General features: G+C 34.9%; 5 protein-coding genes across 9 annotated transcripts; all 5 read left to right on the forward strand.

The window, feature by feature from the left end:
• Positions 1-1,062: 1,062 nt before the first annotated feature.
• Positions 1,063-6,900, forward strand: LOC111778324 (phosphoinositide phosphatase SAC2-like). Of its 3 annotated transcripts, XM_023658076.1 has the most exons (15): positions 1,063-1,069; positions 1,436-1,510; positions 2,779-2,970; positions 3,059-3,224; positions 3,369-3,591; positions 3,747-3,823; positions 4,091-4,281; positions 4,366-4,460; positions 4,630-4,763; positions 4,843-4,968; positions 5,041-5,329; positions 5,398-5,519; positions 5,600-5,893; positions 6,522-6,596; positions 6,668-6,900. In XM_023658076.1, exons 3-15 carry the CDS (start codon positions 2,829-2,831, stop codon positions 6,762-6,764), a joined length of 2,031 nt encoding a protein of 676 aa, XP_023513844.1. In that variant the 5' UTR covers positions 1,063-1,069; positions 1,436-1,510; positions 2,779-2,828; the 3' UTR covers positions 6,765-6,900. The 3 variants fall into 3 exon arrangements, with proteins under 3 accessions (XP_023513844.1, XP_023513842.1, XP_023513843.1); XM_023658074.1 differs by lacking the exon at positions 1,063-1,069 and having other exon boundaries at positions 1,115-1,510; positions 2,766-2,970; XM_023658075.1 differs by lacking the exon at positions 1,063-1,069 and having other exon boundaries at positions 1,115-1,510; positions 2,766-2,970; positions 3,104-3,224.
• Positions 6,901-8,782: 1,882 nt separating this feature from the next.
• Positions 8,783-14,842, forward strand: LOC111778926 (CCAAT/enhancer-binding protein zeta). The gene is made up of 16 exons (XM_023658938.1): positions 8,783-9,490; positions 10,142-10,217; positions 10,309-10,428; positions 10,658-10,733; positions 10,927-10,995; positions 11,096-11,176; positions 11,322-11,393; positions 11,490-11,582; positions 11,927-12,076; positions 12,218-12,301; positions 12,393-12,536; positions 12,688-12,777; positions 12,889-12,971; positions 13,054-13,425; positions 13,555-13,777; positions 13,909-14,842. Exons 1-16 carry the CDS (start codon positions 8,824-8,826, stop codon positions 14,557-14,559), a joined length of 3,051 nt encoding a protein of 1,016 aa, XP_023514706.1. The 5' UTR covers positions 8,783-8,823; the 3' UTR covers positions 14,560-14,842.
• Positions 14,843-16,285: 1,443 nt separating this feature from the next.
• Positions 16,286-16,812, forward strand: LOC111779341. The gene has a single exon (XM_023659485.1). It carries the CDS (start codon positions 16,345-16,347, stop codon positions 16,714-16,716), a length of 372 nt encoding a protein of 123 aa, XP_023515253.1. The 5' UTR covers positions 16,286-16,344; the 3' UTR covers positions 16,717-16,812.
• Positions 16,813-22,734: 5,922 nt separating this feature from the next.
• On the forward strand, positions 22,735-24,636 carry LOC111778300 (dnaJ homolog subfamily B member 6-like). 3 transcript variants are annotated; one of them, XM_023658033.1, is made up of 6 exons: positions 22,735-22,989; positions 23,071-23,164; positions 23,241-23,314; positions 23,454-23,525; positions 23,605-23,823; positions 23,900-24,636. In XM_023658033.1, the coding sequence occupies exons 1-6, from the start codon at positions 22,885-22,887 to the stop codon at positions 23,966-23,968; spliced, it is 633 nt and encodes a 210-aa protein (XP_023513801.1). In that variant the 5' UTR covers positions 22,735-22,884; the 3' UTR covers positions 23,969-24,636. The 3 variants fall into 3 exon arrangements, with proteins under 3 accessions (XP_023513801.1, XP_023513803.1, XP_023513802.1); XM_023658035.1 differs by having other exon boundaries at positions 23,917-24,636; XM_023658034.1 differs by having other exon boundaries at positions 23,454-23,522.
• Positions 24,637-25,422: 786 nt separating this feature from the next.
• LOC111779056 (dormancy-associated protein homolog 4-like) lies at positions 25,423-26,882 on the forward strand. Its single transcript, XM_023659112.1, has 3 exons — positions 25,423-25,920; positions 26,091-26,169; positions 26,607-26,882. The coding sequence occupies exons 1-2, from the start codon at positions 25,662-25,664 to the stop codon at positions 26,165-26,167; spliced, it is 336 nt and encodes a 111-aa protein (XP_023514880.1). The 5' UTR covers positions 25,423-25,661; the 3' UTR covers positions 26,168-26,169; positions 26,607-26,882.
• The last annotated feature ends 69 nt before the right edge of the window (positions 26,883-26,951 follow it).

A 26,951-nucleotide genomic window follows, 5' to 3' on the forward strand; every position in this document is an offset into this window, starting at 1 on the left:
TCCTCCTTATTATTTGGAAATAAAATATATACTAATTCAAATTATATATATATATATATATATATGATTATTTATAAAATATATACTAATTCAAATTATATATATATATATATATATATATATATATATATATATGATTATTTATTTATTCTACATTTTTATACTATGTATCAAAAAAAAATTATGCTTAAATTTGAAAATAGTTTTTTAAAATTTATTTAACAATATATTTTAAAATGAGAACAATAAATTTATATTACAAATTTTTTTTTAAAAAAAATTACCGTCTGAAAATTAATTTTATGCTTAATAAAATTTTAAATTTGTAAAAAAATAATAATAATAATTTATCCACTCAATATAAATTTAATCTTTTTTATATTCAATTTCAAAGTAAAATTACGTCACAACAACGAATTAAAAAAATTCAAAATTTAGTGTATTAAAATTATAATTTTGATAAGATAAATTAAAAAAAAATACATATTCAATGTCTAAAAATTTAATTTTATGTTTAATAAATTTTTAAAAACATATATTATTTATCATAAAAACAGTGGTTAGTAAGCAAATTTAAAAACGAAAAAAAATAAAATAAAATAAAACTATCGCTATCAAAATTAAAATTTTAATATAAATACGAACCACAACACACATCAAATTATTTAAGAGATTGACCAAACAAAACTTTATTAAATAAAAAAGAAAAAATCAGTTGACCAAGCAACTTGGTCTCACATTATCCTCCAATTATACTTAGCCACGTAACAAAATTAAATCATATAATAATTTATTGTCTAATAATTATAAATAGAGTACATGGATTTCACAATCCTAACTAATTTATTAAAAAAAACTAAAAATAAAATAAAATAAAAAATGAAATTTAAATAAAGACGAAAAAATGAAATTTAAATAAAGACGGGCCTAACCCCATTCAATTAAGGAAAATAAAAATGAAATAAAATAAAGGAATTTTTATTTGGTATAAAATAAATAAATAAATAAAATATATAAACAAACAAAACTGAATCATAATCAGAAAGTTTGTTTGCCCGCGGTTGGAATGGTGAGCGACCATCGTTCATCTTTCCTTTTTCTGTTTTCGTTGTTTTTTTTGTTTTTTAGTTGTGGTTCTAAATTTTGGAGTTTTTAGTTTGTTAATTTATTTTTGGTTATGGTTATAATCGATTAACGTTTAACTCTGGAATTAGTTTTACAATAGAGATTTGGATTCCAAATCCTTCTCGCCTTCTTCCAAATCTCATTGTAAATGCATTTGTGGCGGGAAGGTTTAGAGATTTTGTGTATTACTGGGAAGCTACGGAAGGATTTTGCGATTTTCGACTTTTTTTTACGTTAATCGACGATATCCTTGCATCGAGCAGCATTGTTTGTAATTGTTGTTGATCGAGCTCCAGCAATTTGTAAATAGGTTTAATTGTTAATGGAATCGTCGGACTCCAGCATGTTCGACGTTCAGAAATTCTGGCTCTACCAGACATTTGCGGTATGATTTTCTTACTCTTCTTTCTCTTCCTGTTGCGAAGCTGCACTGGCTTGTTTGAAATCGTATAGTTGTGTTGATTTAATTCACATGTGTACATTTTTTTTTTGTGTATCGACGTTTTGGAATGCTGCATTGTATTTTTGAAGCACGAATTTCATCCTATCGAATTGCGTTGGTTGAAAAATGGATTCGGAAGTTTAATTACGAAGATGTTTAGTATGTGTTTGCAGGATAATTACCTTTTTTAAAGTATTTCTCCCTCAAACCTTAATTTGTTCTTGACGTTGTAGGATAAAGTTGTTTCTAATTAGAGAGTGAGTTTGTATGCGATTCTATTGAACAATCATCGTTCAAACGAACCGTATGCCAATTGAATGAAACAAAAATGGAATTGGCTTCTATTGATGCTTAAATTGAGCATAGGAGTCATTTCCTTTCTGTATTCGTTGAATGATTTTAACTGGAGATCGTAAAGGACCAAATTCTTGTTTAAGAATATGTCATACCTTGCCTGAGAATAAATTTAGGCTCGGACTTTTATGTACTTTTTAGACAGCAACTTTTGGATGAAAGTAATGCTAGAATCAATGGTTGGTGGTCTTTGTTATAGACTTATATGACAATAATGACATTAAATATGTGCAAGTTCATGTGAGACTCGGCCTGACGAGATTCTTCATTCAATGCTAGAAATTCCTATAAAGTTATTTTCTGTTTCTTTACGTTAAATGAACTCGAGTTTTTAAGTTTTGGACCCAACAGCTTCTTCCCCTATAGTGCTCCTGCTATCTGTTACCAGTTTCTGGCTAATAAAATTCTAGTTCATTGAAAAATATAATTGCCTTCCATTTTTTGCATACAAGTATAGGTAATGATTTGAGAATATACCATCCGTTAAGATTCATGACTCTCCACAATAGTATGATATTGTCTACTTTGAGCATGAACTCTCATAGGTTTGCTTTGGACTTTTCCCAAAAGGCCTCATACCAATAGAGATGTATTCCTTATTTATAAACCCATGATCATTCCCTAAATTAGCCAATGTGGGACTCCCTCCTAACAATCCTCAACTCGAACGAAGTATACTATAGAGCTTCCCCTGAGGCCTATTGAGCCCTCGACACAATCAACCCTCCATGTGGAATGTAATGTGTTGTAATTGACAGCCGAATATCCTCTGATGTTGCTGGTTTTTGTAAAATGGTTGAAAATTAAAATATTAATCCGAGTTCACAATGTGATTATAATACAGCGTTATTACGTAGTGGGAAGAGGTAGGAAGAGAACAGTGTGGAAGTTGTTTTCAATTGACAGAATGGAGCCTTCTGAGCTTAACATTTTTGAAGATCATACAACCTATACCACAGAAGAGTGCTTCGATCTTCTGAAAAGAATACATCAGGGGAACAGGTCTATGGGTGGACTCAAGTTAATATCTATTGGCTATGGAATAGTCGGTAAGCTTTCAAGCCTATGTTATTTTCTTTCTTTTTTTTTGCTATCATGTCAATGTTTTTATTGTTCGTCCTTCTTGGTTTAACTTAGGATTCATAAAGTTTAAAGAACCATACTACATGCTGATGATAACAGAGAGAAAGAAGATAGGGTCCATGCTCGGGGCAAAAGTATATAGCGTTTCTAAGAGCATGATGGTTATAATTCCAAATCCTGTTGTGCGCTCTAAACTGGCTTATTGCAGTACCGAGAAAAGGTGCACTTCCATGTTCTTTTTTGAAAGACTTCTATCAGCCTTCGAATCTGAATGACTGGATGGAAAGTGTTCACTCATTCCTTTAATTACTAACCATTTTTACATTTTCCCCCATACTAATTCATTTTGTTCCTTCTAAAGCAGATATCAAAAGCTTCTTAACTCGGTAGATCTCACCAAAGATTTCTTTTTCAGCTACTCATATAATGTTATGCGTAGCCTTCAAGACAATTTAAATAGAAATAAAACAGATCAAAGTGTTTATAAATCAATGTTCGTGTGGAATGAATATTTAACTAGAGGCATTCGAAAGCAGCTCAAGAACAATATCTGGACAGTTGCTTTAGTGTACGGCTTCTTCAAACAGGTATGCAACACCGTTTTCTTTTCAACTTTTTTTTCTAAATAAATAGAAACGAATTTTTTAAAAACATGTTTCGAATAGAAACTATTTTTGTCATTATTTTTGCTAATAAAAATTCGTTTTCTATAACTTTTGATTACATGTTTCGAACATTGCAGATTAAACTTTCCGTATCTGGCAGGGATTTTGATTTGACTCTCATTGCCCGACGTTCACGTCATTACGCCGGCACTAGGTATGCATTTTGGAATTTTATATGGATCTAAAATAAATAAATAAGTTTGAAAATGTTAAGAATCTCCAATCTCCATGATAATGCATGATAATGCATGATATTGTCTACTTTAAGCATACTATTTAAGATGTATTCCTTATTTATAAACTATGATCATCCTCTCAGTTAGACGACGTGGGACTCCCCACCAACCGCCTTCAACAAAAAAAAAAATGTTTAATAAAATTTAAAATTTGTATTATGATTATTCAAAAAAAATTTATTCAGATTTTTAAGACGAGGGGTAAATGAGAATGGAAAAGTTGCAAATGATGTTGAGACAGAACAAGTTGTTAGTGAGGATAGAGCTGAAGGACGAACAGTGCAAATAAGCTCCATCGTGCAGAATCGAGGCTCCATTCCAGTTTTCTGGTCCCAGGAAACCTCGTTATTGAAAATATTCAATCCAGTTGTTATAAGTAAGCGTTGCCTAAACCTTTTTCTTTAAGTTTATTTCACTGTTTATTATTTTTCTTATACACTACCGATCTCTTTACCCCCAGTACCAAAGCAAGAAGATTACAAAGCCACAAAACTTCACTTCAAGAATCTTGGCGACAGATACGGAAACCCTATAATCGTCTTAGATTTAACAAAGGTAACTCGTTTTTCTTTTTGGTTCAAAAATTTATTTTTAACCATGTAAATATTTCAAAATTATTATTGTCTAAATATCGTCTTTTAGACTTAATCTAAGCGTTGTAATGTCCATTTTTGGTCGAGAATTATTACATATTTTTATTTGAAGTATACTTTGTAATACGCAGACGCGAGAAAAGAAGCCTAGAGAAACTCTACTGCATGCAGAATATGTAAATGCTTTAGGATGCATCAATGCGGAGCGTTTAGAGGAAAATCGTCTAAAATTTCTTCAGTGGGATTTGAAGCAACACTCAAGATGGTTATCTTTATTTTCCTCTTCACACAAATATTTATTATTTCTAAACTTAAACAACAAAAAGATCATTCACTTTTTGCAGCAAAGCTATCGTGGTGTTGTCAAAGCTAAAAGAATTGACGAAGTTAGCAGTGGAATTGAATGACACATTCCATTGTCAAGTGACTCGAAGCTCACCATTAGAGGGCTCAACTCGACCCTATCTCGAGTAAGTTTCAAGATATCTACTCGAAATAACTTGAATATAGTTCAACCGGTAAAAACAGAACTTGTGGTGCAGGGATGTAAATATTAGCGAGAATGCAAATAATGGTAGATGTAATGTAAAAATAAAAAGGTTTCAAAAGGGAGTTCTGAGGACGAATTGCTTCGACTGCTTGGATCGAACAAACATCGCTCAATATGCTTACGGGCTTGCGGCTCTAGGATATCAGCTTCAAACTTTTGGGTATTTAGAATCCCCAGATATTGATCTGGATGACCCTCTTGCAAGGCACTTGATGGATATTTATGAGATTATGGGCGACAAACTTGCTCTCCAATATGGTGGTTCACCTGCCCACAATAAGGTAATATAATACTTTTAAAGCCTTCAATCTTCAACTTTCATTTATGAACCGGTGTTGTTTTGTTACAGTTGTTTTCTGAGAGAAGAGGACAATGGAAACCAACGATCGAGTACGTTGATATCATTAAAACTTTTCAAAGATTTGTAAACAATGTGTATATGGACGAAGAGAAACAGAACGGCATTGATCTGTGAGTCAGTCTGGCCTCATTCATTTGTTACAAATATGGTAGAAGAAACTGAAGTGGATCTTGTTTGAATCTGGTGGCAGGTTTTTGGGGAACCCTCCCCCTCAGAAACGCATGCTCGTGCTGGATCCTGTCAAGCATAGTAAATGGAGATCCACCATGAAAAGGTCGCTTTCAGACAGCAATATTTTCGTGGAGAACGACATTCTCGCAGCCAAACAACTTCTGCGCCAAGAATCTATGGGACATAACAAATGTCTCGTAGAATTAATGCCAGAAATCCCAAATTATTGCAGATACACAAGCCCAGAATTTCCCGAGGTGGTTTCCGCTTCTGAATCCATGGATTCTGGTAACGAAGAAATAGATCAAGAAAGGTAATATTTTTTCATAGTTTCGAGTTATTGTTCCGTTAGAAATCACGACTCTCCACAATAGTATGAAGTTTTCATAGTCTCGTAGAAATAGATTCCTTAATTAGTTGATCTGGGACTCCTTTCTTAATAATCTTCAACGATCCTCTCCTCGAACAAAGTACACCATAGAGTCTTAATTAAGGCTCGACTCCTTCTCTGGAGCCCTCGAACAAAGTAAAGTACACCATAGAGCCTTAATTAAGGCTCGACTCCTTCTCTGGAGCCCTCGAACAAAGTACGTCCTATGTTCGACACTTGAGTCATTTTTTACTAAACCTTCGAGGCTCACAACTAATTTGTTCGACATTTGAGGATTATATTGACATGGCTAAGTTAAGGGTATGATTCTGATACCATGTTATGAGTCGTGACTCTTCACAATGACATGATATTGTCCACCTTGAGCATAAGCTCTTGTGGCTATGCTTTTGGTTTTGCCAAGAGGCTTTATACCAATGAAGAAGTATTCTTTACTTATAAATTCATGATCAACCTCTTAATTAGCTGACGTAGGACTCATTTCCCAACAATCCTCAGCAGAGTCTAGACCAGTAAAATTGTTGAGTCGTGTTTGATTAATTGTTGGCAGAACAACGTCGAGGTTTCTAATGGCGGATTGGTATTCGGATTCAGTTTATTCATGCGAAGAGGAACTATACAACAAGTAAGTTACAGAGAATCAAAAGTAAATTGCATTTTGTGTAGTAGGATTTTGAATGGTTATAATTTGGACAGAATTCTGAGCTTCTCAAGTGAGAATGGAGAAGATAATTGTTTTTCGATGTTTGATTTTGGGAGATGGATTACACGGGGAGGCACGTTTTACCTTTGAGCTCTCTAACCACAACTTTTAACTTTTTACCTTTAACTTTAATTTACCTTTTACCTTTAACTTTAATTTTACCCTTACCTTTACCCTTTTACCTTTCCCAGAGGGTGTAGTGTACATAATACAGTTGTAAACATCGGGGGGGGGGGGGAAAGTTNCCCAGCTAGGACAGATCCAAATCTTGTTGCTAAATGTATCATCTATGTATGTATATTTCTTATTATTTATTTTTAATCTATGTTAATATTTAGATGATTTAAGTCATCTTCATATCATTATAATGTGTATATAGAAAAAAGTATATATTTGGACGGGTTAGATACCCGTCTCTGTCTCTGTCCCCGTCCCCGTCCCTCTCCAACTCACAACTCAAACAAAAATTGAAAATTCTTTATTAGACAATTTAAAATATTAGGCGAAAAATACAAAGTTAAGATTAATAATTTTTAATTTTATCATACGAAGTATTTAAATAAATTTTATCAAATTGAGGCCTAATTTTTTAGGAGGATTGTTGATCGTTCGTTCTAACCTCTTATTAATAATTACTTGTACTATAATCAAAATAAATAAAACCTTTAGCTTTGCATATACGATCTTGCGATACAAATAAAAATGAAAAAATCTTAGGACATTATGGAAAATATGAGTTATAGTCAATATTTTTCAATTTTGTTACGTGAAATATTTAACTGGATACCTATGAATACCAAGATATACATTCCTATAGTTTTTTTTTCTTTCTGTTTTCTTGTGTCATTATTCTCGATCTAGTCTTTATTGTACTCACTAGAACTAGAAATTGTATGAGACGTCATGGTTAACTTACTAGTAATGACAACTTTAGAGGGTGAATAGAATTTACTTTTCTAATTCAAACTTTTAGATAATTAAAAGTCAAAATAAATACAAGCATAAAAATATAATTCAATTCAAAATAATAAATCATTATAAAAAAAAAAAAAAAAAAAAAAACTTAGAAATTAGTGTAATAATTTCAAAATTAAGTAAGATATAAAAAAGTTACGAATAATAGGTTAAACTCAATTTACCTCTGACTCTTGAAAATTTAAATAAAAATCTTTTCAACTCTTTCCAAAGATTAGACCAAACCATAACACTCTCCTATTTACGAGTTAACCTCCTCTAACTCTTTCTATGAAATAGAGCAAAACCGCAATACTGCTCTATTTATGAGTTCAAAGAGCAAACTCAATCTTTTCTATGACTTAAGATCTAATCGGTACAAATGTTAGAATTTTAAAAATACCCCACAACTAGATTTATAATTTAAGTACTCACAACAATATTCTTACGATACAATAAAAATCGATTAAAAATCGTAAAAAAATTGGGTGTGAAGCAGATTAAGATTAAGAAGGGTAGAAAANTTATTGTACTCACTAGAACTAGAAATTGTATGAGACGTCATGGTTAACTTACTAGTAATGACAACTTTAGAGGGTGAATAGAATTTACTTTTCTAATTCAAACTTTTAGATAATTAAAAGTCAAAATAAATACAAGCATAAAAATATAATTCAATTCAAAATAATAAATCATTATAAAAAAAAAAAAAAAAAAAAAAAAATNAAATTATGTGGGGTAGAAAATGTGTTTAAATAAGAAGAGTGACAATGCTTAATTTAAAAATTTATTTTATTTAATATATTTTTTTAATTTTAAATAATAATTATATTAATTAACGGTCATTGTTTTGAATATTATCTCAAGCTCAAAACAAAGTCATGACAGCTTATGCTCAAAGTTGACAATATCAGAGAGAGTCCGAATCGTGTTCATCTAACTAATTACAGGGACGTGGCCACTTTCCTGTTCACCAGCGAATGGGCCGCCATAGTTTCAGGCCCATTCTCTTTTAGGGGTTTGATGCAATAATGGGCCGAACTTTAGGCCCAAATAACCGATAAAAACGGGCCATCCATCGGCCCAATATCTGATCCGAGACCTTTCAAACCCCCAAATTGTTTCCCTGAACTCGTTAAAACTTAAAACCCTGTCCCCCGTCCTGCTGCGAAAAAACTTCACGAGCTCTGCAACAATGGCGGCTAATGCAGCCACCAGCAAAGCTTCAAACAATACGGACGACATAGACACTCTCAAAGCCGACATAGCTTCATTCGCTTCTTCGCTTGGCCTCGCATCTTCAGCACCATCTTCAGGGTTTAACGATGTCGATTTTCGGAAACAAGGTCCTCTCAAGGCAATCAAACACCAAAATAAGGCAAAACGAACTCCACAGGAAGGCCCTACCAAAAGACAGAATCCTAAATCTCTCAATCCCAAAGCCAAGGAACAGCCGAAGCGTAAGCCCCCTGTTCTCGCGCTCGACGATGGCAACGATAAGCCTCGAAGTTTTGATAAATTCAAGAACCTTCCGAAGCTTCCGTTAGTGAAAGCTAGTGTTCTGGGTGCGTGGTATGTTGATGCTGCGGAACTGGAAGGGAAAGTTATGGGAAATGAGAAGAAGATGGCATTGGAAAACTTGGAGGAGTGGAAGAAAGTGGTGGAGAAGAAGAGGCAGCTTGGGGAGAGATTAATGGCGCAATATGCACAGGATTATGAGGCTTCCAGAGGCAAGAGTGGAGATATTAGGATGTTGGTCACCACACAAAGGTCGGGTACTGCTGCTGATAAGGTTTCGGCATTTTCAGTAATGGTGGGGGATAATCCAGTTGCCAATTTGAGGTCTCTTGATGCATTGTTAGGTATGTTTTAGGGTTTTTGTTGTGAAGAACGTTCTACTTGAGATTTTGGCATGCTAAATTTTCACTGTTTATGCTGCGGATGTTGGTTTTTTACATGTTATTTTTCTTCATTGAGCCTGATGTATGTTATAATATGTTTACTTCTTTATGGCCTAATGGCTAAATTAGGGTACTGGGAACTTTGTATTCTTTCTTTCTTGCATTATGGACATACATTCTCATTATAGAGGAGCATTTTGATTGCAGGCTTTGAACGTTTGGATATTTGTAGCTTGAAATTGACGAATTGTTGCTTTCTAAGCATCTTTTTGGGCTTTAGAAGTGATTAAAATTCCATTGTTTGTGGCCACCTACTTATCATTTAATATCCTACGAACTATCTTGGTGATCAAATGTTGTAGGGTCTCAAGAAGTTGTGTCGTAAGAATGTTTAGTGGAAAATTTAGGTACAAAATTTTAGGCTCTCTTGGATTGTTAGACTCGAAAGTGAAGATGAGTTTTGATCATTTGATCTGTTGTTGCATAATGAAACATGTTATTTTAGGCTTGTTTAGCACGGTCAGTTAAATTAATAGGGAGGATTTGATGGTTACTTTGGAGCCTTGCATCACATTTTGTTATGAAACGGTGTTTTTGGTTTGGTTTTTGAAGGGATGGTCACGTCAAAAGTTGGGAAGCGCCATGCATTGACGGGTTTTGAAGCGTTGATGGAACTCTTTATCTCAAGGTGGCGTTTTTAATTGCGGTATTTGTTGTGCAGTAATGGCATGTTAGTTTATGTATTAGCTTATCATAAACTTGCCTCTTCTCTCTATCAGTTTGTTGCCTGATCGAAAACTGAAGAATTTACTACAACGGCCATTAAATCATCTTCCTGATACAAAGGATGGCAACTCTCTATTGCTGTTTTGGTATTGGGAGGAATGTCTGAAGCAAAGGTACTTCGCACTTCAATATATTTCTGAGCGGAATGCATCGTTCTTGTTTGTTAAAACGTCAACTGATGTAATATTTTTACTCATTTTGCTTACTATATTTGGTTCATTGTTTATTTCCAAAATAGATTTATTTCATCATACTTCTTAGCTCTTTCAATTGGAGCTTCTCTTTTCTTAATATCTTTTGTTGGGGACTTTCTAATTTCTTGTCTGATCTTAAATGTACAAGGTATGAGAGATTTGTTATTGCACTTGAGGAAGCATCGAGAGATGACCTACCAGCACTAAAAAACAAGGCATTGAAGGTTGTTTTTCTGACTCTAACTCAGTTTCACACAATCTCTTCCCACCTTTTCTCTTCATTGATTTAGTCATATTCTAAGATTCTTGGGCATTTCAGTCTCGGAAACAATAATATGTCTTCGATACTCAACTTAACTTTATGAATAGGTTATGGTAAGACCAACCTAAAGTGCTTACATTTCATTATTGTTCCAGACCATTTATGTGCTGCTTAAGAGTAAATCTGAACAAGAGCGCAGGTTACTGTCAGCACTAGTTAACAAAGTGAGTTGAACAGCATTTTATTTCTTTCTTATTTTGTATCTAATATTTATATATTTGTAGATTATCATATTGCTAATATTTACATAATATTATCTTCCAGTTGGGTGACCCTGAAAATAAGACGGCTTCTAGTGCTGATTATCATTTATCAAATCTTTTGTCTGACCATCCAAACATGAAGGTATTACGTTAGACTTGGACATTGCTGGTATCCATCATCCAAGAAAATGATGCTTTATTTTAGGTGGTTCTTTTACAAGTTTTTGAACCTGACAGATCGGCAAATAGTCTTTTTCACGTTTTACACAAAAAATGTTTTTGTATAGGCCGTGGTTATTGACGAGGTGGACACTTTCCTTTTTCGACCTCATTTGGGATTACGAGCAAAGTATCATGCTGTATGTATCTTTTACTGTGGTTTTCTATCCCGACTTTTTATATGAGATTGTGCAGCAAATTAGTTGACTGTAAATGTTTTTGTTATATATATTTAGGTAAATTTCTTGAGCCAAATGCGCCTTAGCCAGAAAGGAGATGGACCGCAAGTGGCCAAACGTCTGATAGATGTGTACTTTGCATTGTTCAAGGTATTGGCAGAATTAGTTTCTACTTCAGTTGTTTAATATCAATCTTTGCCTCTATTCTAAATATTTGGTTAAATTGAAATTTAGCAAACATAAAAATTTCCGATTGCCATCTTGAAATTTGAGTCATTTTAAAAGTCCTTGTTATCAATGGAATTATCTAATGATATGATGCTTGACTGCTTACTGGACCTTCAATGGCTAATTTGGTACGCATGACAGATAAATGGAAAAATAAGGTTGATTTATTTGTTGATCCAATCAAATCATCTCAAATATCTAGTTCCATTATTTGGGACTCATCGTATGGTCATTTGAATAAAATGGTTTGTATGTAATCATTGCAGGTATTGGTTGCTTCTGAAGATCAAAAGAAGCAAAAAAGTGGCGAAGAAGACAAGAAAAAAGCTTCAAGGTCTTCAAAAGACGTACAAGCAAAAAATCCTTTAGAATCTCATGTCGAAATGGATTCTAGGATTTTGTCTGCTCTTCTAACAGTTAGTATTCTGTTTATTTTCTTCAAAAAGTACACATTTTCTATAGAATTCAATGTTCTTTTTTTCCTTTCCTGATACTATTTTTGGGAGTTCTCTCTCTGTTCTTGTTTTGAACTTTCTCACTGTGGGGATGTCTTATAGGGAGTAAATAGAGCGTTTCCCTTCGTCTTGAGCAAGGAAGCCGATGACATCATTGAGGTCCAATCGCCAATGCTTTTCCAGCTAGTAAGCTCGACGACATACTTCAATTTTATTTTAAGCTTTTCGAGGTACATTATCAAAGTGCTCAAGTTTCAGTAAACACCTGCCTTTTCAGGTTCATTCAAAGAATTTCAATGTAGCAGTTCAAGGATTTATGCTTCTTGATAAAGTATCATCCAAGAATCAGATTGTCAGTGATCGCTTCTACCGTGCCTTGTACTCGAAATTATTACTTCCAGCTGCCATGAACTCTTCTAAGGCAAGCAATTCCTTTCCTTTTTAACTTTGGTACTTACTGATTCTTACTTTGGAAATTTTAACAGCGCTCCATCATTATCATAATTTTACCTACCCAATCTTTTTCTACGAGCATCCAAATTTGAAAAAGGTCTTCATTGATTTATTTTCAGGCTGAAATGTTTATTGGACTTCTTCTGAGAGCAATGAAGAATGATGTGAACTTGAAGCGTGTGGCTGCTTATGCGAAGCGTATCTTGCAGGCAATTTTCGTTCTCTCATTCTCTTTCTTCCGATGTTGTTTACATTTTTGTTCTTGGGAGTTTAGATTTGTTTTGTAATTACTATATCTCAATCTATGATATGATGATCAGGTTGCTCTTCAACAACCACCTCAATATGCATGTGGATGCCTATTTCTCCTTTCGGAAGCTCTTAAAGCTAGGCCTTCTTTATGGTAATGCTGTTTGTTTCCAAGCGTCAATGGATCGATTATTCTAGTCCATTTCAGTTAAATCTAATACAGTCTTGTTTTACAGGAATATGGTTCTCCAGAATGAGTCAGTTGATGATGAACTTGAACATTTTGAAGATGTAGTTGAAGAAGAAAATATAAAGGAAACAAGCACCGAACTAAAAGAACATAAAGACGATGTCGAGCTTGTTCGTGGCAGTGATGCTGCTTCCTCCGAAAGTGATTCTTCTGACGAAGAGGATGAGTCACCAGTCTCTCATTCTGAAGACGAAATGTCAGATGATGATGGGGATTTGCTCATGAGAGATGATTCTAAAGACACTGCTGAACCTGCCATAAAAAAACCTGGTGAAAACAAGCCACAGTCTCACACACCTTGTAAGGGGCTGTCACTTCCTGGAGGATACAATCCACGGCACAGGGAGCCATCTTACTGGTAACTTGCTTTCTCAACAGCCATCATTTTGAATGATGGATCTAATAAATTTACAGTTTTCACTTCTAATTCTTTTGTTCATTTTTGCCAAGTGTCGACTTTCGCTCATTAATTCTTAATGAACCCCAGTAATGCAGATCATGCAAGCTGGTGGGAGCTTGTAGTTTTAGCTTCTCATGTGCACCCTTCCGTCGCTACCATGGCTCAAACGCTTCTTTCCGGTGCTAATATTGTCTACAACGGGAACCCACTGAACGACTTATCACTTACAGCTTTCTTGGACAAGTTCATGGAGAAGAAACCAAAAGCAAGCACATGGCATGGTGGCTCCCAAATAGAACCAGCCAAGAAGGTGCTCATTTGACTTCGTTATTATACACTTTTTTGCTTCTGCTGATGCTTTCATGTTCTTTTATTCTTGTCTGAGTGACTTCACAAAATGAATCGGATTTCGGTAGCTGACTCATGTTTTGTTTCCCTCAGTTGGACATGAACAACCATTTAATTGGACCAGAAATCTTGTCATTGGCTGAAGAAGATGTGCCACCAGAAGATCTTGTGTTCCACAAGTTCTATACGTTCAAAATGAACTCCTCAAAGAAACCGAAGAAGAAAAAGAAGAAAGGAGCAGATGAGGAGGCTGCAGAAGATTTGGTTGGTGAGGCTGACTACAATGATGATGCCTCCGAAGATCTGTCCGATGTTGACATGGTTGGTGGGGATGAGAGTGATAACGAAGAGATCGAGAACTTGTTGGACTCTGCCGATCCTTCTGGTGAAGCAGATGGTGACTACGACTATGATGACTTGGATCAAGTTGCTGATGAAGATGATGAAGACTTGATTGGTAATATGAGTGATGAGGATATGGATATTCACTCCGACATTGCAGGTGGAGAAGATTTAGGTTCTAGTGATGAAATGCTAAGCGGTGACGACGACGACGTAGGACAGGATTCTGACGACGAACCCAAAAAGAAGAAGAAAACAAAAGCATCCCCCTTCGCAAGCCTTGAAGATTACGAGCACTTAATTAACGAGGACGGTACTCATAAAAAGAACTCTACTAAAACGAAGTCGAAGTCAAAATCAAATTCGAAAGCAAGGAAGAGGAAGAGAGGCTCTCGCCAGTAGTAGGTAATTCCTAATCTTTCTTCAGCACCCACCCCCCATACAAACACAAAATGATAGAAACCAGTAAAATTCTTTATAATCGATTTTGGCTCAAATCGACACGAGCCAACATGGCCATGTTGGTTGTTTGGCTCTTGATATCAGGCTTGCCAAAATGTTCTCATTCAGAATTTTATTTGTTGTCTCGTATGATTCCTAAATCTCGATCGATTTTGTCTCAATTTCTCTGAATTTTTTGTTTGTTTCTTTCAAATTCATGAAACCCATATTACTGATTGATTGATCTCCCAGATTCCAAGCTGCAATCTCTGATTGATTAGTTCATTGATTGGATCGAAATGATCTTGTTTTGATATGATGATTAGTTCAATGATTGGATCGAAATGATCTTGTTCTGATATGATGATTAGTTCAATGATTGGATCGAAATGATCCCAATCTATTGTATGGGGACCGAGCTGTAAAGTTTCGTGACCAAACAAACACAGAATAAGGATAGGAAAGGCTTTAGTTGCTACAAAACAAATGAACCCAATAGAAAAACTCAAAAAAGAAACAAAGGAGGGGGCGGCATTGTTTGTGCTTGATGAAACGTAGGTGGCAGAACCATCACTTTGTATATTGGATAAAACCTTGTCACAGATTACTCTTTACATTACATCCATTCAACTTCTCTGCTTTCTTTTGTCCCTTTTATTGTCTTCTTCATTTGGACCATTCAAGGAATGCCCTTTATATTTGTGTCTAAAACTTGGCTTTCACTGCTGATAGTGTCTTCTATGATTAGCTATGGAGGTGAGTGAGGGCTTTCCAGGGTTGGATCATTATCGTTCTTTCGGTTTCGACCAACCTGTGGGGTTAGGAATCCAAACTTGAGACGGGATGAAAGTTGAACCCGATTGATCTTGCATTGTAAAATTTGGGGTCGGATTGCCGATAATTGAGAGAAAGATCCCATATTTACTTTAGTTGATGTGTCACTAAGTCAAGACAGGACAAAGGACAATTCTATTAGATCTAACTACCTCGTATCATTGATAAATTCTATGGCTTGAATCTTTAGTATTCTCTTATTTATTACCTGTGTCTACTATTTAGGCAGAATACTGTCACCCGTTCTTATTAAGAAACTGAAAGAAACGGATGAAACGGAGGGGACTAAACAGGTACAAAGAGGGATCCACCTAAGAAGATAATTCTCCTTCCCTTTTTTCGGAAGATGGATTTGAATGATGTTTGGTTGGAGAAATGAATAAATAAATAAATAAAAACATAAAAAATAAAAAATAAAAAACAAAAACAAAGAAAAAAGGGATTGAATTAAAGGCAATCAATTTTTTTTTTCCAACATTCTTTTTTATTTATTATTATTTTGCAGGATTCCTTTTTCTTAAATATTATATAATTCCTTTTTATTTTTAATTCCCTCAATTTTCAACGACAACGCGGATTAATAATTTACTTAATTTTTAAATTATATTTTTTTGCTTAAAAAAAAAAAGAATTTTGGTTGTGATTGATGAAGTTGGTGAGTGGAAATCTTGTACGTATTTTGATTATTATGTCGTAATTGTAATCATATATATATAAATATAATTATAATTATAATGGAATGTTTTTTTTAAAATTAAATATTTTAAAATAAATTACAGACAAATTTCCTTTTATTTATTTAACAAAATGCGTGGGCCATGCACGTAAAGTCATTGTTTTATATAACGAAGCTCCCTCTTCCCTTTCCCTCACCCTTCTCTAAACCTCTCTCTCTTTACAATTTTATGAGCCATGGTCAAACCTGGAACTCTCACCAAGCTAAAGTCAGCCATGAAACGATGGCCCTCGATCGCCAAGCTCGGTCGAAGCTCTAGCTCAGTATCAGTTGCCACGGTGAGCGACAGTGGTGCGGAGGGTGAAAACATCTCCAGCGAGCTTCACACGGTCTACGTCGGTAAGTCTCGACGACCCTATTTCGTTAGGCTCGATGTCATAGCACACCCTTTGTTTCAAGAGTTGGTTGACAAGTCGTCACCGGACGAAGGTGGCACAGTGGTGATCTCTTGTGAAGTTGTCATGTTCGAGCATTTGTTGTGGATGTTGGAGAACTCCGCAGCGCAATTGAGCTCGACGGAGGAACTCGTCGAGTTTTACACTTGCTGACTTCGCGACGGTGTCGGGAAATTAAATCCATAATCCAAAGTCGAATAACTTAATTAAGGTGTAAAGATGTTGGTACCTAAAGTTTGTTCAGAAGTTGATGGTTGCTGGGATGTGTTTTTTTTTTTTTTTTTTTTTTTTTTTTTTTTTTTTTTTTTTTTTTNTTTGTGATAATTAATCATTGTTAATTATAAAATATAATTCAAGATTTCTGCTTACGTCATTCAATTTTAATTCTTGGATTATTATGTCGTCATTTTAATCGATTTTTTATGTTATAATTAAATAAATTAATTAATTAACGAGAAATTACCTTTCTAAATTTCCATATTTACAATATAGGTCATTATTAGTTTATATTTGCAGTCAACCCCCCATAGACTTTTTGTTTTCTTAATAATAAAGTGATTTGCTTAAACATTTGGGGTCAAAGTAGAAAATTCTTTTTCTTGTCACCATCACCAAAATTCTCCGTCAATCAAGTTAGAGATTCCCTTGTCTATTTCTTATTCATTCGGAGCGTTTGGCCCGGTACGTGCTCCTTTCTCAAATCAGAACAACTCTTAACGTAAGGGAATACCACCTGAGCGAACCGACTGAAGGGACTTGACTTATTTAAACCGAAGGATAGTAGCTTCAAACTCAGCCTATCACGAGTAGCCTCACTGCTTGATTAGCGGGGAGGAGCATCTCAAAGTATAGGGCAAAGGATCAAGTGCTTTGACTTTGTCTCCTAGGATCCACCACTGTTGGGTTTAAGAGCCGTGTCATGGGTGACTATCCAACACGGTTCGGAGAGCACTAGCCTTATTAAAACAATTTTCATGGATAATTTTTAATTATTATTTATCTTTTAATGAGTTCTCGAACTTTCAATTTTGTGTTCAATAAGTGATTAAATAATCTCCGCTCGTCGTTTTTGAAGTAGGTTTAGTCGCGTTGGCCTACCATAAAAGTTGGTTCGGTTTACGAGTTTGGCAAATGTGGGTTCATGTACAACCAAACACAAACACAATGATTTCAATGGCTATGCAAAAAAAAGTAATAAATAAATAATAATTAATAATAATAATAATAAATTAATGGGTTTTTAAAAAATGTAATTAGTGTTAATTAATTAAAGAGTCAACATTAATTAAACAAAACACAAATAGAAGTATGAAAGAAAGCTGTCGTGAGAAGAAATTGTTTGGAAGAAGGAAGAAATTTGAAAATGAGGTTAGTCGTTTGATTATTGTGTTAATCATGTATTAAGACTTCCAAATTCTTAATTAGTTTATGTAACGGCCCCGGCCCACCGCTAGCATATATTGTTCTCTTTGGGCTTTCTCGGCTTCACCTCAAGGTAAGAAGATATTCCCGAAAGGGGACGAAACCCGTCTAAGATCCTGTGTGCCGGCTTAGTAGCGCGTAAACAGAAGACGTAGCCTAAGCTACACTCAATATTCAACTAACCTATGATCGATCCATTTATTCTTTCAACTTTCTATCAATCAACCATGTCTTAGGTTCTCGTTGCAGGAGATCTTGGAACGTGCCCGGAAGGTTGAGTCTCATTCATAAGGAGTGGATACAGTTCCATCAGGGGCCGGGAGAGTAAATTCTTCATTAGCTGCTTGACCAGAGAAGAGAGTAAACGCAACTACTAGGGAAAGGTTTCTATACCCTTACAAAAGGTGTTTCGTCTTAGCTAGCACTCGTTCCTTTCTCCAATTGATGTGGGACCATCACCAAATTCACCTCCCTTCGAGACCCAACGTCCTTACTGGTACACCGCCTCGTGTCTACCCCTCTTTGGGGAAGAGCCTCCTCGCTGGCACATCGTCTGACTCCTTGCTCTGATACCATTTGTGACGGTCCTAGCCCACCGCTAGCACATATTGTCATCTTTGGACTTTCACAATCCACTCCCTTCAGGGCCCAACATCCTAGCTGTTACTCGTTTCTTTCTCCAATTGACGTGGGACCACCACCAAATCCATACCCCTTCGGGGTCCAACGTCCTTACTGGCACACCGCCTTGTGTTAACCCCCTTCAGGGAAGAGCCTCCTCGTTGGCATATCGCCCGACGCCTTGCTTTAATACCATTTGTAACGGCCCTAGCCCACTGTTAGCAGATATTGTTCTCTTTAGACTTTCCCTTTTGGGTTTTCTCTCAAGGCTTTAAAACGCGTTAGCTACGAAAAAGTTTCTACACCCTTACAAACGGTGTTTCGTTCTCCTCCCTAACGAACGTAGGATATAACAAATTAAATACATTAATTAGTTTTAAGGTGATCATTTTGAAATATATGGAGAAAGGAAGGAAAAAAAGGAACTTTGATTGTGATGACAGGTCATAATCTCTACATCTATTTAAAGAATATGGGAAATTCATAGAATCAAATTAAAAGATTAATTTAAAAAAATATATCCGTCATTCGATTCAAACCTTTGAATTCTTGATCAGAGTGCATATAGCTTAGCTCGTTAGACATTGACAGTTATTATGGTTCAATAAATTGTTTAGAAGGTGAGGACGCGTTATCCTCGATGAGCTCGATTACCATTGTGAAAATTTAGATGGGGGAAGGAACGAGGAAACTCTAGGGCAAGATGGGTCCAAGAAAAAAATGATCGTGATTGACTCCACAAGGTCGTGATGAAGGGAGGATTAGGTCGAGACCCAATTCTTCATTTTGGCCTTTGTTTATCATGAAAAGAACATACTTTATGTATGCCTCTGACCCACAACGCTTGAAAATTTTAGGAATCCGCACAACAGGTATCGATGGAGTATGACAAAGTAGACTTCATAAAGCGGAGTAGAGTGTGATAAATGCAAACCGTTGAAGCAAAAACAGGTATCAATGGAGTATGACAAAGTAGACTTCAAATGTCCAATTTTTGAATCAGAGTGTCGTTCGGTTTAATGTTACGAGTAAATTTGGACCAATAAAGCAGATCGAAAAAGTTCAATACGGGACAACTTTTGGGTCGACATAGAAATATCAAGTCATGAAGCAAAAAGGAATAAAAGAATTTGAGCCAAAGCCCAAATCTAACAACCGACCCTATGGTCAACTGCTCGAGGGGCACATGTTAAGTATGCTCCACGATTCATAATACTCATATTCAGTTACCTCTTATGGAGTGATACGAATCACGAGTTTATAAACAAGTTTTCTTTACTGTTGATCATCAACGTAATTTGTTCCAAAACGTTCCCTTGAGTTGATTCCTTATCATAGTCTAAACCCATCGTTAGTAGATATTGTCTGCTTTGACTCGTTACATATCGTCATCAGTCTCACGATTTTAAAACGCGTCTATTAGGGAGGGGTTTCATACACTTATAAGAAATGTTTTGTTCTCTTCTCCAACTGAGGTGAAATCTCACAATCCACCCCCTTGGGGGCCCACGGTCCTCACTAGCACACCGTTCATGGCTCTCATACCATTTGTAACGGTCAAAGTCTACCACTAGTAGATATTGTCCACTTTGGCTGGTTACGTATCGTCGTCAACCTCAAAATATTGTCCACTGACGGCTGTATGTAACGGGCCAAAGTGGACAATATTGAGTAGCCGTAGGCTTGAGCCGTTACAATTTAATGGTTGATATATTTTTTTTGATATTTTCCAGGATAAGAATTAAAATATTCCCATAGAAATCCATGAGCTATTTTAAATTGAGTTGAAACACGAGCAAATTGTCTAGGTTCATATAGATTTTCGATAAGTAAAATTTGAGAAAAATTTAAATTGGCTACTTACGTGTTTATTGACGTTTGCGTCCTTGGTTCTCGAGCTCTCTGTATTCAAATTTCTCCCGATTTTCTTATGTAAAGCCCTTAGGGAGTCTATCTTTTAAGAATACAAAGGAAATCTATGAGAACGGGTATAAAAGAAGGTCAAATTGGTAAAATATCATGGTTGATTCATTTTCGGGGTGGCGTGACTTTCACCAACTTGCTCAAAATCTGTCATACTATTCTATTGAAACATATTGACACAGCGGTATTGGGAAGATTATCAAAGGTACAAAAATTTGTTGGCTTGGAAACAATTCTTATACTTTCAACATCATGGATCTCCCACTCCGCTCGATCTCAATTCACAGTTTCATAACTTTGAGTCGTATTTGGGACATATCGTACCATAGTCCACCTCCATACAAGTCTGAAAAACTTTGATGATCATCGTAACATAAGCAATTATGGTAAGATCTATCTTTTCATAAGAACATCATGGCCTTAGGCTATGCTTTCTCGTTCGAGTAGGATTGGATGTATGCACATCATCTTATCATAATACAACTTATAACGTGACATAATCTTATATCATAGCATATATCAAACAATCATAAAACATGAACGTGCATGGGTCACGGGAGATGCGTCATTCATACATCATACGAGTCATCCAACTAAGTCAACTCAAGTACTTGGTCAAATAATTTACATTAGCTAAAGAGTACTCATACTTACCTTAAACCCCTCAACGCATTTTGTAGGATGGGGTTTGAACATATTAGATCCAAGTTGGATCAGCTTAGAAGCCGGGCTGGAGCCGTTATAAAATGTATGTTGTGACTGGCTTCGAACCGCCCAATAGATCAAGATAAAGCAATTATTGTGAGTCATATTGAAGTTCAACTTTCTCGTAAGAAAAAAAGAGGTAAGAATTCCGTATATATTTTATTATTGAGCTAAATTAAAGTTAATATTTAAAAATAGTTTCTAAATATCTCAATTTAATCTATAAAGCTTCTAGAAAATAATTGTTCATAAATTAATAAATAAATAAATAAATTTTCTAAAACTCATATCCATTAATAATAGAATTTATATATTATATATATAAAAAAAAAAAAAAAAAAAAAATAGATATTTTAAAATTGGGAGAATAAGTTTTTTTAAAAAAAAGGAAAATTAAATTTAAGGAATAAAAAAAATGTGGTGAGGAGACGATGCGCAGTAACTGACGGAGACTTTACTAAGAACACTGAAGGTTGATGTAAAAGAAAAACAGAAAAGTAGAGGCACGTGAGTTTCCGGACATTAGCACGTGAATAGGGTTGGAATTCACGTGGGCTTATGAAATCAGGCCATTAAATGGACCACTTTTGGTTCTGACCATAAGTTCTTTTGTTGGTGGGCCTTTTTTTCTTTTTCTTTTTTTCTCTTAAACAAATTTAATTATTATTTATTAAAATCCCACTCATTAAAATGGAAAATCTAAAATAATAATTATTTATATATAAATAAAAAATAAAAATAAAAATAATCCAAAAATTCGGATTCCATTTATCCTTTTCAGATATTTATTTTGTCCTGCTTTTGTTCTATCACCACAAATTCCGTTTCTTTTTATTTTTTATTTTTATTTTAAATAAATAAATTAAATATCATTATTTTTCCTTCTATTTTTGACAATAATGTCATTTCTTCTTTTTTTAATTCGCGTGTTAAATGATTTATTTTTGTCTAAATTCAATTTTTTTATTTTCAAATTAAATCGACATGAGCATTATTCAATGAATCTACCAAAATTTGTGTGTTTTAATTATTTTTCTTTAAAAAAAAAAAAAAAAAAAAAAAAAAGTTAATTTTTTTAAATAAATAATATTTAATTTATAAAATTTAGAAATAGACACGTGGACGGATTCCAAAAAGGTGCTTGGACGTGGCCCCTGGCTTCCTGGTTGGGAATTTCAACATTTAATTACAAAGTAAATAGTAATTATTTATTAATTTATGGTTAATTTTTTAACCAATAAAGTTATATGGTTCCGTATCTTATCCGGTAAATAAGCAAGCGGGACCCACAACTGGTTCTCAAGCCATAATAAATAAATAAATAAATAAATAATAGAAGCTTCTGGTCTCTGGAGATGAAAAGAAAATATCTCTCTCAAATTCAATCTCAGCCGTTCATCTCCAAGACACATTTTTCCATCGCTTTAATATTAATTTCCCGAAAATATAATTTTTTTTAAAAAAAAATTAAAAAACTATATAAGGGCCGTGGTTCTAGAGTGTTCTTGAACCACCAAACCTTCTCCCAATCTCCACATTCGACATGTCGTTCTCGTTTATCAACATCGATGATCGTTCCGATTCGTCGTTTTACAGGCTAGAGTTTCTGTGAATCCTAGCTTATTTGCCTCAGTGTTTGAAGAAAAGCGAATGGCTGATAAGAACGAGCAAAACGACGATCTGTACGGCGTTTTGGGGTTGAAGAAAGAATGCACCAAAGCGGAGCTTAAGAATGCGTATAAGAAACTAGCTATGGTAATTAAATTACGTCTCTGTAATTTTTTTATTTATCTTTTATTACTGTTTCTGTGAATTTTTTGTTCGATTTTGTGGTAGAAATGGCATCCCGATCGGTGTTCGGCTGCCGGAAACTCTAAGTTCGTCGAAGAAGCCAAGAACAAATTCCAAACGATTCAGCAAGCCTATTCTGGTAATTTCACTTTCTTTTATTTATTTATTTATTTTAATAAATAATTATTTTAAAATCTTCTACCGGTGAGGTGTAGTTTTATCGGACGCGAATAAACGGCTGTTGTACGACGTCGGAGTTTATGACGGCGATGATGACGAGGATGATATGGTATGCTTCTCCACATGTTAACTACGGTGCTCCCTCGGTTATATTTGAATTAAATTAAAATAATATTTGAATTTTGGTCAGGGAATTGGTGGGGTCTCCTCCAAATGTTAAGACTCTGTTTGGTTCACTTGGTTTGCAGGGTATGGGTGACTTCTTGACCGAAATGGTTTCCATGATGGACCAAACTAACCCTAGCCCTAACCCTAATGTTGTAAGCCCGACCGACCATCTCATGATCATTCATTAAATTAATCAATGAGAGTGATAGCCATTTTTATTATTGTTATTAGGAAAATGGAGAAGAAAGCTTCGAGAAATTGCAGGAATTGTTCCAAGAAATGTTAAACGATGACGTGGAAGGATTTCGACCGAGCTCACATGCAAATTATGTGTCGTCTTCGTCGTCATCCTCGTACTTCGAATGTTCGAGTTCGAGTGATAACCGAAATTTGTCGGGCATGAACAACACCAACTCTTTTGAGGCTCACGTGCAAGGCTTCTCAATGGGGGTTAGATTATGCTGCTTTGAATGTTGTTTGGCTAAGAATTTAAATATTTTATTTATGAAAATTATTGTGGATTTAGAGCGGAGGAAAATGCAGAGGAGGAGGAGGAGAAGGGAGCAAGAGCAGGAATTGGCGGAGGAAACGGTAGGACAATAAGGACAAAAGTGGAAAACAGAGATTTGTGGTGGGACGACTTGTCGGATATTTAAGAGACGACAATGGTAGTGGGATTGGGATTGTCGTCCAGAACTCTCTGCCAATCTAGTGGAAGCTGCCATTGTTACAACGTGGGCGGAGGAAATATATGAACATAATTTACTAATAATATTTATTGTTGTTTTTTCTTTTTTTTTTTTTTTTTTAAATTTTTAATTTTACCCCAATGCTATGTTAGGTTAAATATAAGTTACTGTCTGATAGTCCTAATATTATCCTATAGTCCTAATATTATCCTGCATCGTGTACGATATAGTTATGTTACCTACTCCTCACTTTTAAAGAGTGAAGACTATCCGTACATACCAACAAGAGTTCTTTCAACATACTTTGTACTGGTTCATTCATGTACCTCTCATTTTCTTGGGTGCCACATGCCCACAAGCTTCTGCATGGTTATGTTACCTACTTCTTGCTTCTTAAGAGTGAAGACTATCCTCACAGATTAACACGAGCCCTTCCAGCATGGTTCATCCTCCTCCTTAAAATCACTATTATTCGAATGTAGTATCTGTTTATTTATATACCCCTCCTGTACTCAAGTATCACAGTACTTGTAGTATTTGACAAGCTTAGAGAGAATAATATCTTTCTTATTTATGTCTTTCTTTCCCTTGACAATTAGCGATAAGCAAATAAAAAAAAATTATTTTGAATTATGAACCTCAACATCTGCTCATGGTTTTTTTCACGATCAGTATTGAATTTTTTAAAAATGGAAGCTTTTAGTCGATACTTCACTCCATATTTAATTCTATCTTACATTTTTCTGAGTTAAACAATATAAAGAAACAAAAATAAAAGTGAACTATGTTCATGTTGAGAAGTAAGGGTGTACATAGACTAGATTAGAAAAATCGCTCGAACCAACCCAAAATTTTGAATTGATTAGGTTTGTAACTCGAACAACATGAATAGAGTTCACAACCCAACTCAACCCACGGTTATGTTCAAAATGCAACGCTAATATCAGCTACACACATTAAATACTCTCAATATTTTTAAAAGTAAGATAGGGTTAAGTGGGTTGTAACCCTATCCCTGAGTCCCGACCAAAAAAATGTCAACAGGCAGACAGAATTAAAAATTAACCCAATCCAAAAGAACTTTAAAAGGGTTTTTTTTTTTTTTTTTTTTTAAATAGTTCAAACACACTCAAATATGACATTTTGTCCATAATTAGAATTGGACAAATTCAAGGATAAACACAATTAAATAGTTAGATTAAATTTAGGAAGCACTTAATTATTAACTATAATATATATTTAGTAAGAAAAAAAAAGCAAAAAATTCATAAATAAATTAGAAATTAAGATCTCCCTTTTGAATCAAGCACAGCTATAAAAGCCCGACCCTGATCGAACTTCGTTCTTCTTCAAACATTCCCTCCTTTTTTTTTCCCCCAAATCTTCTTGTGGTTGACAGGATAGAACCCTAGAAAATCCTTCCTCCTTCGTTACGTTTTCGATTCTGATTTTCTTTGTCTTCCACATTTCTTTCAGTAGCTGTTTCCATTTCTACATTTTCCATTTGTTTTCAGTTTCGATCCACAAAATTCTCGGAGAACATTCTATTTCGTATATTTGTTTGGTTTCGTGTTTTGATCTCTTGCTGCAGAGAAAATCATGAATACTTTTCTTCACAAGCTATGGGATGAAACGCTTGCAGGCCCTACGCCAGATACCGGCCTTGGAAAGCTTCGCAAGTATGATTCGCTTTCGGCCGCGGAATCGCCTCCGGTTAAGATTTCCAAAGATATTCCTGTAACTCGGAGCATCACCATTCTCAGGAGCAACTCAGATTTCAGGAGTAACTCGGATGATCGTAGTAGAAGGATGATTGATTTGCTCGCTGGAGAATCCTCTCCGCGGACTCCTTCTACTCGTGAGCTTTTCAGTTTTCGGATCGATTGGATCCATCGTTTAATTGGATATATTTGTATTCAGAGATTTTTATATATTGCACACGGAAACTACATGCGTAATATGTATAATTTATTCGGACATTGGACCTGTTTGTAGTATGTGTAATTTTGTTTCTCCTCTTCCGTGCAGCTGGGACGCCAGAAGGTAATCCGAAGAGACTTGCATGGAGAAAATCGTCGGCTGTATCATTGGAACAAGACGGTTAGAAGTAATGAGTTACTTTTAGTTTTTTCATTCACCGATCTCTCGTTCACAGACAAACAATTTGCATATCTACTGTTCACGGATTTGCATGCATCATTTCTTCATCTTGATCGAAGTAAGACTTAAAAGGATAAGGTTTTCAATCGATGCATTCCTCTTTAAACACATGCTTTTTGAATCATACAGTATGAAATATATTAGTTCATAATCTAATGAGAGGAAAATGTAATGTGAAAATCTTTGAGTTACTAAGTGAACGATCCTTCTGGTTCTCTGTAAGGAATACAAATAATAAAATCTGTTTCATTGAGATTCTGTAGTTTTCAAAAGGAATTGTAGAGTCAAGGTTGTTGATAGAGGCATCAAAAGTGCTCTATTCATTTGTGAATTCTAATGGAGACTACATATAAGATTAATGTTTAGCCTTTGCATATGTTGCAGGATCTCGATTAACACAGTCTTGTGACATCGATTATTGAAGGGGAAGCATCCAAATAATTTTATATAAATTATAAATGTATGTATCTGAGTGTATTTATTTATATCTTTGTATATAATGGCAACTGATCCAGCTACAGATATTCAATCCACCCCTTGGCATTAAATATTCTGCCCAGAAAGGGAGCACGGATTTCTTGGTTCTGTTTGTTCTTAATAATTTATAACAATACATTTGTGAATTATGTGTGTATAGTATATAATATCATTGCATTTGGATTAAAACTCTTCTTTCTTTGGTTTTCATGTCACTTTGAATCAGTTTTGAACCACAAACAGCTCAGATGA

This window comes from Cucurbita pepo, chromosome LG17 (assembly GCF_002806865.2).
Source record: "Cucurbita pepo subsp. pepo cultivar mu-cu-16 chromosome LG17, ASM280686v2, whole genome shotgun sequence".
In the NCBI taxonomy this organism is placed as follows: domain Eukaryota; kingdom Viridiplantae; phylum Streptophyta; class Magnoliopsida; order Cucurbitales; family Cucurbitaceae; genus Cucurbita; species Cucurbita pepo.

Coding starts and splice junctions, on each gene's coding strand:
- LOC111778324 (XM_023658074.1), top strand. CDS start 1,448: ATGGAATCGTCGGACTCCAGCATGTTCGACGTTCAGAAATTCTGGCTC. Junction 3,824..4,090: donor CGTCATTACGCCGGCACTAG/GTATGCATTTTG, acceptor AAATTTATTCAG/ATTTTTAAGACGAGGGGTAA. Junction 5,894..6,521: donor GAAGAAATAGATCAAGAAAG/GTAATATTTTTT, acceptor AATTGTTGGCAG/AACAACGTCGAGGTTTCTAA.
- LOC111778926 (XM_023658938.1), top strand. CDS start 8,824: ATGGCGGCTAATGCAGCCACCAGCAAAGCTTCAAACAATACGGACGAC. Junction 12,077..12,217: donor TTTTGTCTGCTCTTCTAACA/GTTAGTATTCTG, acceptor GATGTCTTATAG/GGAGTAAATAGAGCGTTTCC. Junction 13,426..13,554: donor CACAGGGAGCCATCTTACTG/GTAACTTGCTTT, acceptor AATGAACCCCAG/TAATGCAGATCATGCAAGCT.
- LOC111779341 (XM_023659485.1), top strand. CDS start 16,345: ATGGTCAAACCTGGAACTCTCACCAAGCTAAAGTCAGCCATGAAACGA.
- LOC111778300 (XM_023658033.1), top strand. CDS start 22,885: ATGGCTGATAAGAACGAGCAAAACGACGATCTGTACGGCGTTTTGGGG. Junction 22,990..23,070: donor CGTATAAGAAACTAGCTATG/GTAATTAAATTA, acceptor ATTTTGTGGTAG/AAATGGCATCCCGATCGGTG. Junction 23,315..23,453: donor ATGATGACGAGGATGATATG/GTATGCTTCTCC, acceptor CTTGGTTTGCAG/GGTATGGGTGACTTCTTGAC.
- LOC111779056 (XM_023659112.1), top strand. CDS start 25,662: ATGAATACTTTTCTTCACAAGCTATGGGATGAAACGCTTGCAGGCCCT. Junction 25,921..26,090: donor TCCGCGGACTCCTTCTACTC/GTGAGCTTTTCA, acceptor TCTTCCGTGCAG/CTGGGACGCCAGAAGGTAAT.